Source organism: Castor canadensis, chromosome 6 (assembly GCF_047511655.1).
Source record: "Castor canadensis chromosome 6, mCasCan1.hap1v2, whole genome shotgun sequence".
NCBI lineage: Eukaryota > Metazoa > Chordata > Mammalia > Rodentia > Castoridae > Castor > Castor canadensis.
In genome coordinates, this window is record NC_133391.1 from 11,884,602 (window position 1) to 11,892,554 (window position 7,953).

The 7,953-nt window shown below is 55.2% G+C and overlaps 1 protein-coding gene across 1 annotated transcript; it reads right to left on the bottom strand.

The window, feature by feature from the left end:
- Positions 1-459: 459 nt before the first annotated feature.
- On the bottom strand, positions 460-2,811 carry Abhd11 (abhydrolase domain containing 11). The gene is made up of 6 exons (XM_020181354.2): positions 2,604-2,811; positions 2,307-2,442; positions 1,573-1,746; positions 1,210-1,380; positions 927-1,108; positions 460-725 (listed from the first exon to the last, which is right to left on the bottom strand). Exons 1-6 carry the CDS (start codon positions 2,729-2,731, stop codon positions 593-595), a joined length of 924 nt encoding a protein of 307 aa, XP_020036943.1. The 5' UTR covers positions 2,732-2,811; the 3' UTR covers positions 460-592.
- Between the last annotated feature and the right edge of the window lie 5,142 nt (positions 2,812-7,953).

Genomic DNA, 7,953 nt, shown 5'->3' on the forward strand with positions numbered 1-7,953 from the left:
CAAAATACTGGGTTTGTCACTAAGAAAGGAGCTGTACCCACACCTGCCCACACCGAGAGCCCAGAGCCTCAGGCTGCTGTCTGTCGCCTGCAGGAAGAGAGCAGTGGAGGCTGAGCTGGACATGTGCAAGGCCAGGTTGCGTGAGGTGGAGGCCCAGCTGCTGGAGGTCCTGGAGGAGAAACTGAGACTGAGGCAGGAGGTGGAGGCCTGGGAGGTAGGGGTGGGGATGACAGTGGGGCCTGGGAGGCACAGGAGATGTCCCAGCGCTGGCCCTGAATCTGCTTTCCTGTTCCCAGGAGGACATGCAGCAGCTTGTGAGACAAAGGATCCAGAGTCAACTGCAGACAGAGTCCCGGGGTGCTCTGAGTGCCCATGGGGACCCTGGTGCTGCCAGAAGCCACTGGGCCCAATTTCCGCCTGGTTGGCGGGGGCAATGGTGGTGAGAACTGGGTGCAAGACTGTGGGAAAACTGTCTTTATTCATTAAAACTAGTAGTCTGCCTGCCTCTGCATTTTTGTGCCCACTCAGCACCCTCCTGAGTCCTTCTGTGTGGGAACATAGGGCAGGATGCAGGAAGAGGGCACAGCAACTCTTAGGCCAAGAAGCCTTGGATGGCAGCCATGAAGTCCTGTGGGCAGTCAGCGTGGACCCAGTGGCCAGCATTAGGCACGGTTTGCATCTGGGCCCGAGGAAAAAGTCGCCTAATCTCAGAGTGGTGGCTGGGTCTGTCACCGCAGATAAGCACGTTGAGAAGACGTCAAAGTGGGACCATGGAAAGAGAAACAGACAGAGGCAGAGTGGGGACAGATGCCCAATGGTGCTCTGGGGCAGTCCCTACCCACACCCCAAACTGCCCCCTGCTCAGGCTACCCAGGCTGGGGGCTGAGCGAAGAAGGCACGGCCCTCCCATGCTCAGGCTGGCTTACTGTACATATTGGGAGTTTCCACCGAGGAGGAAGAGGGTTGGCCCAGAGTAGGGTTCCTGTTGCTGTGGGAAGGCCATGATCTTGTCCAGGTGCTGGGCCAAGACATCCAAGTTCACCCTCCATGAAAAGTGCCCGTCTGCCTCCACCAGATTGGTGAGCAGGAACTGCCGCACAGTCAAGTCCTGTGGAAGTCTGGCAATTGTGGCTGGCTCCCTGTGAGGCCCAGGGGCCCACCACACTTGCCTTGACTAGTCCTAACCATCAGAGGGCTAGGGTGTGTCACCTGGACAATGGGTCTGAGTTGCTCATCCGCCAGTTTTCGGGCATGGGAGCGGGGCATCTTATCCGGGATGTCTATGGCCTTCATGGCTGTTATGAAGGTCACAAAGTGTGAGACAGACGAGGTCGCCACTGGGCTGATGTCCACGGCAATTAGACGCTCCACCAGCTCTGGCTGTGGGAGAGAACTGGATTAGAACCAGTCTCAAGGTGAGCACAGGCAGGCACTCCACCACTTGAGCCACTCCACCAGCCCCAGTCCCCGGAATCTGAACTTGGTCATCCAAGAATTGTGAGTCCCAGGTTACTTGCTGGACACCTGGAGTCTATACTGAATGGGAGGAGGTCCTAGCTAGGGGTGACTCACCCTCTGCAGTGCCAGCAGCATGGCCGTCTTTCCTCCCATGCTGTGGCCAATAAGGACACTGGGGACCAGGTCCAGTTGGGGCAGGAGGTCCTGCAGATCCTGGCTCATGGCCTCGTAGCTGGCATCTGGGCTGTGGGGGCTGTCACCGTGGTTCCGAGCATCCACAGTCAGCACCTGGGGAGTGGAGTGAGATGGGAGGGCACTAGTCTAAGATGTAGATAGCCAAAGGCCTGGTAGGGACTGCAGAATGACAGTGCGATAGACCCTGATGGTGAGAGGACATAGTGCCCAGAGCTAGGATGCAGAAACTGGGGTCACTGTGCCAAAGAAGAGAAAGGCCCAAGGGGTCTGACAACTTTTCTGCAGGTCTGGGACGGCTAGGTGGCATCCCCTAGAGAAAGCCAGGAAAGACACGCTCGGAGCTAGGAAGAATGGGCTACACTAAGAGGTGGTGAGCTCCTGGTCATTCCTGGTGAACACGCCCCTTCATGGAGGGGAGGGGGTGTTGGTGGAGATCAACATGGACTGCAGAAGCCATCATGAGGGAGTATGAAGAGGGGTCCATGCAAGGTCTGGGTATGCCTGTGCGGCCTCCATCCGTGGAAAGACTTCTTCCATTTCTACCTTGTGCGGAAACCCGCTACTCAGCAATCAGCCCAGAAGTGAGGGCAAAAAGTTGACCCCACCCACTCAGGCCCCGCCCCACGAGACTCCGCCCCCACCCGGAAGCTCACCCTTCGGCCTGTCTGCTGGGCTACCGCCTTGGCGATGGAGGCGAAATTGGTTTTGCTGCCGAAGAGCCCATGCAGAAAGACGATAGCCGGGAGGGCCGCCTCCCCGTCCAGAAGCTTGTAGGACAGTGGCAGAGGCCTGGCGGGCGGGCAGGGGCCAGGATGGGAGAGGGTCTGAGATGGAGGTAGGGGTAGGGTTCAGAAGGGGGTGGGACCAAGGGGAGGTGTAGGAGGGGCCATGGGGCAGGGCGGGAGCAGGAGGAGCGGTAGATTGTCTCCGTCCTGGCGCCCTTCACTGACCTCGACTCGGAGTGTTCTCGTGTGCTGCTGCTGCTGCTGCTGAGGGCGACAGGTGCCCTGGAGAAGCTGGGAGTTGGGGAACCGAGCCCCCCACGGAGGACCCTCCAGGCTCGGGCCCAGCAGTGCATGCCGGCACCTGCTACCCAGCGCGCGCCACGCCGTGGTCGTCCTGCGCACGCTCCGCCTTCGGCCTACGCCCGGAGCCCCGCCCCTTTCCAGCTAGAGCTCCGCCTCTCTCCCCTCCCTCACTGAGTCTCCGCCCTTGGTCACGTTACCTTACGTAATCCCAGAGAAGAGTCCGGCCCCACCCACAGCCCCACCCCTTGCGCCATTACGTAATCCCCGCAGGCTCGGGCCGCCCTCTTGGAGTGCAGCTTCTGGCCCCGCCCAGGGCGGGGAATCCCGCCCTGGCTCCGTCCCCTCTCGGTGCAGCGCGAGTCCCCGCCCTGGAGTCTGGGAATCCGGTCGTCGTTGTCCAGATGTCCTCAGTTCTGGGCGTGAGCTCTGCGCCGCTCCTTGGCAAACCCAGGAGGCCTTGCTTTGGCCGGTGCCCAGCACCCACCTGGCCTGCTCATCTGGCTTCACGCACTGCCCTGGGTGGATGCCATGCTTTTTGTGCCTCCGGCACGAGCCAGAGGCGCCAGGAGTGGCTCTTGTTGTCCGGGCGCCAGCTTAGTGGCGCCATGCTCCAAGCTCCTGGCTGGTTCAACGGAGCATGAGCGCATTATCCATCCTGAAGTCCTCTCTAGACAGCGCAAGGAGGGTCTTACCAAGGTTACCTTCAACGCTTCTGTCCGCTTTACAGATGAGGGGCGTGGAAGTCCACAGAGGATAAATGATTTGTCCAAGAAGCAGAACCAAAATCTCCACGTGCTCACCTGTCCCTTTTGCGAGTCAGGATAGGAGCTCAGGGTCGAACCGCGGCCAGCTGTTTGTAGTGTTGCGGGCATTTACTGAATTTTCCTTTCAATGGCCGCCGTCAACTTATTTGCATTTACCAGCAGAGAAATAAGCAATTCTTTCACCTCCAGAATTCGCCCATGTTGCTTGGAAATCGCTTCCCTTTGGGAACCCTGGGCTGTTGCTAGTACTCTCCCAGCGGCGGCGGCGGTGGTGGCGACATTGTTTACAGTTTTCATTACAGTCCACCCTTCAGCTGTTACAAGAGTAGCTGCTCTTCTGCTTAAAAGCCCTCTGGGGACTTCCTGTCCGTAAAGTTGAGCGTTGACACTATATGGTAGCCTCCTCCAGTAGATCCTCCCTCTAGTCTCTCCTACCAGACATCCCATCTTTAGATGTTTACTGGGCTGCTTTGCCTGCCATCCTGCTATCTGGGTAGTGTGTCCAATACATTTTGTTTTTTGAGACAGGGTCTTGCTGTGTAGCCAAAGCTGGCTTTGAACTCGGGATCCTCCTGTCTCAGCCTCCAGAATGCTTTTTTACAGGCCTGCACCACTACACCAGACTTGTCTTTTAAAGTCCAGGATAACTGCCACCTCCTCCTATTTCCTGAGTTGAAATGAATCTCTTCCATCACATATTCTCAAAGCATTCATCAGTCTGAAGCATTGACCCTCACGGTGTCTGCCCTAGTCCATGGGCTCTTGGAGGACCCCAACTACATTTTGGTCGCCTGGCACAAAATGTGACAGTGATTTTACTGAAAGATCATTTAGTGTCTCAAAGGTTGTTGGGCTGGGGATGTGGCTTAGGGGTAGAATGCTTGCCTACCATGTTAGCAGGCCTGGGTTCCATCCCCCAGCACCACAAAAAAGGGGGAGAGGTTCAACAGCACCCTTGAATACTTAGGTGAAGCTTGAGAAAAGGATGGTTTACTGCCCTCTTCCAACAAAGGACACTTGGCAGCCAGGGGCACACAGCTCCTCCCCCCCCACCTCATAAGGGCAGGCTGAGTTCTCACTCTATAGGGCCATTTGCTTAGGGAGACCCAGCAGGTGTTTTGTTCTAATCCAAGGAGGGCTCTGAAGTCACCAGGGACTCTAAACACCCCAGGTGGTGTGATCATTTATTTCCAGCAGTTATTAGAGAATCGATGGGGACACCTGAGCCCTGGTTGGGGCTGGCCCAAGGTCTGGGAGGGGTTCTTAGAGGATGTTTTTTCTAGAGCTGGAGATGGAGGGAAAAGGATGAAGTGTTCCAAAGGTGTTTTCAGTCTCCACCCCACCAGCTGGCTGGGCAGCTGGGTAATATGAGCTTGGCCTGTGACCTTTGATCATCTGTCAGGAGCCAAAAGAGCCCTGGGTCTGGGAGTAGAAGCACCTTAACATAGTCAGAGTCCTAGGTCCCAGCCCTGTCACATGGTGGGTCAGGGCTGAACCTGGCAAGCAGAAAAGCCAGTTGGTTTGTGGTCTCCGTGTGAACATTCCAGAGAAAGTGGTGGGTGGGGACAGGGGGAAGGGTCTCCCCTACTTGAGAAGAACTCTGGGAATGTGTGTTGGGCAATGGTCATCCCCAGCTGCCCACCCCCTCCCCAGCTTGTTGGACAGGCCAGGGGACTTGCTGTTGGTTGGAGGGCTTCCCTTTGGGAGTGAGTGTCAAGACGCCAGGGCGGGGGCTGCCTTCTGGGCACTACTAGAATACACTTGGACGTCTGTGATTCCAGCTTTCCAGCCTTCCCTAGGAGGCCTCATAGTCATTTTACCCTTGCCAGCTGTGACCCAGGCTGGATTCCTGTATTTCGTCACTGCCTTTCTGACTGGGGACCAAGGCCAAAGAGGTGTGGCCCGAGGTGGCAGGGACACTGCACCTTGACGGTGGTGGCGTCTAATGGGTTAAGGTGGAGAGGTGGCGGGTGTCCCATAACCGCACCTGGCCCAGTATCGGTCACGTGATCAGGGTTTCACCTGCCCTGCTGAGCTGGGACAATCAGGCCACTTGTTCGGCAGCAAGTTGCTATGGTGACAGGAGTGTGCCTGGGGAGGTCACTGGGGGCAAATTCCTGCCTGCTGGAGGGTGAGCCAGGGGTGTCAGCTGCTCGTGGCTTGTGAGGGGGCTAGGGGGGCTCACTGTAGACCCCTGGAAGTCTCCTGTGGGGCTGTCCTTCCTGGGATCCCGGTGTGACTTGCCACTCAACCTCCTCCCGACCTGTTTCCCTGTTGTTCTGGCTTCTCTCTTGTCATATTTTGAACCTGAGTTGATTAAGCCACCAGGACTTCCATAAACCTTATGGTTTAATCCGCATAGCAGCGGATTAACCCTCCTGGGCCTCTCCCATGACTCACTGACGGTTTTGAGAACATTCTCTTCTTGAGAGATCTGTACCCTCTGCTGCACGCCAGACACCTTCCTGGACACGTGGAAGGACCAAGCAGCAAATCAGCGATCCACACAATTACATCTCATATGGAGCACCTGTTTTCTTCAGAGGTTAGGGTAGCCCTTCAGGACCATCCACAGAAGGGGTGACCCTCTGCACTCAATCCTCCCACAGCTCTGAGCGCTAGTGTCAAGAACATCTTTGGGACCCTGTCTACCATCTCCATGTCCCCCCTGTCTCTTCCTCCCCTCCCAGGCTTCCTGCCAGACCCACAGAGTCATCCCTTGTTTTTATCCCCTTGAACCTGTACTCAGAGCCTCCAACGGTCCTGCTGTGGAGCCCCACCACCACCTCCCAGGGATCCGCACATGTCAGACACACAGATTCTCACAGCAGGCAGGGTGGGGGACACCTTCCACTTTGCACTGGATGGGGACTGGTGGGTGGGTCACAGGAGCCAGGACTGCCTCAAACCCAGGGAAGTTACCAGAAAGCTTGTGACACCGGCTGCTGTGTTGGTGGCACTGATACTGAGTTCATGACACCGTCACAGAAAAGAACTGAAGGATGAGTTTAGTCAGATGAGGAGTTTATAGAAGATTTATTTTGCAAAGCAGCAAGGCAGGAAACAATGCCGTCCCCATAGACTGGAGAGGTGGTCACACGGGCCACACGCGCAGTCCTTGATGGCAGGCATGTTGACAAAGCTCACATCAGTCTGGAGGCTTCTGGTTCTGGCCTCTCTACAGACTTCATGGTAATGACTTGCGGGACAACCCTCCTGTAATTGCATCTTACATATTATCAGAACCAACAACTTTCCGATCCCCAGAGCCCCAGGCTCCTTAATTGACACAGGTGACATATGTTCGAGAATCTACCAGGTGTTTTCTTCTAGATGTGTATTTAGGGGAGAGAGACCATCAGTAGGAGATATTTATTCTCCTTTAACAAGGCCTCCTTTTACTCGTTGGATGAGTTTGCACATGTTTTTCTTGATATATTTACTCAGAGTGTGTTCATCCAGAGCTCGGGGGAACCATTAGTGCAAGGTTAAGATCATAGCCAGCTGCTATAGTCAAATGAGCAGTGGGAGAATTCAACTTACCTCTGACTACTGTGCTTATCCTTAGTCCTGGTTCCTGGGTCCCATGCCTCAATGTCTCTAATCTAGCCTGCCTCAGAGAGGGAGACAGCGCACATCTTCAGAAATCTAGCAACCCCACTCCTTCCAGGATGCAGTCAGGTCTCCCCTGGTCTTCACATTTTGGAGGCTTTTTTTGTGTGTGCAGTACAGGAGTTTGAACTCAGAGCCTACACCTTCAGTCACTCCACCAGCCCTTTTTTGCGATGAGGTTTTTCAAGACAGGGTCTCTCGAATCCACGATTTTCCTGATCTCTGCCTCCTGAGTAGCTGGGATTACAGGCGTAAGCCACCATCACATAGCTGGAGGGTTTTTGTTTTTTGTTTTACTGAGCACCTGCTGTGTGCCGGCCAAAGCAAGAGGGACCCCAGTCAACTCAGGTGCAGCAGATTCTAGTGGGTGTACAATGGTATGCTGAGTAAATGTGTAAGAGATGATAAAAGAGCAAAACCAAGCAAGCTGACCTGACCTTGGGCACGTGAGGCAGCATTGCAGAGGAGTCGCCTGAATGAAGACCTGAGGGCTGAGCAGGAGTTGTCCAGGTGAAGGCCTACAGCTGAAGAGAGAGTTTCAGAAGCCAGCACACCATGTGCATAAGTGAAGCCATTCAGGTCCCCAGGCAGACCTTCGCAGTATTTTTTGGCGGTACTGGGATTTGAACTCAGGACCTCACATTGCAAGGCAGACACTGTACAACTTGAACCACTCCACCAGTCATTTTTGCTTTAATTTTTTTTGAATAGGGTATCAGTTTTTCCCTGGGCTGGCCCCAGACTGAGATCTTTCTATCTATGCCTACTGTGTAACTGGGATTACAGATTTGTTCTATCACACCTCGCTTATTGGATGAGATGGGGGGGAGGGTCTCTCTAATTGTTTTGCCCAGGCTGGCCTCAAACCTCTGTCCACCTGGTCTCTGCCTCCCTAA

What these genes read in the sequence shown, in the direction of transcription:
- Abhd11 (XM_020181354.2), bottom strand. Translation starts at nt 2,731, where the DNA reads ATGCACTGCTGGGCCCGAGCCTGGAGGGTCCTCCGTGGGGGGCTCGGT. An exon ending in CGAGAACACTCCGAGTCGAG is followed by an intron (nt 2,443 to 2,603) that starts GTCAGTGAAGGG and finishes CCCGCCCGCCAG; the next exon opens with GCCTCTGCCACTGTCCTACA. An exon ending in GGAAACTCCCAATATGTACA is followed by an intron (nt 726 to 926) that starts GTAAGCCAGCCT and finishes CTGCGGTGACAG; the next exon opens with ACCCAGCCACCACTCTGAGA.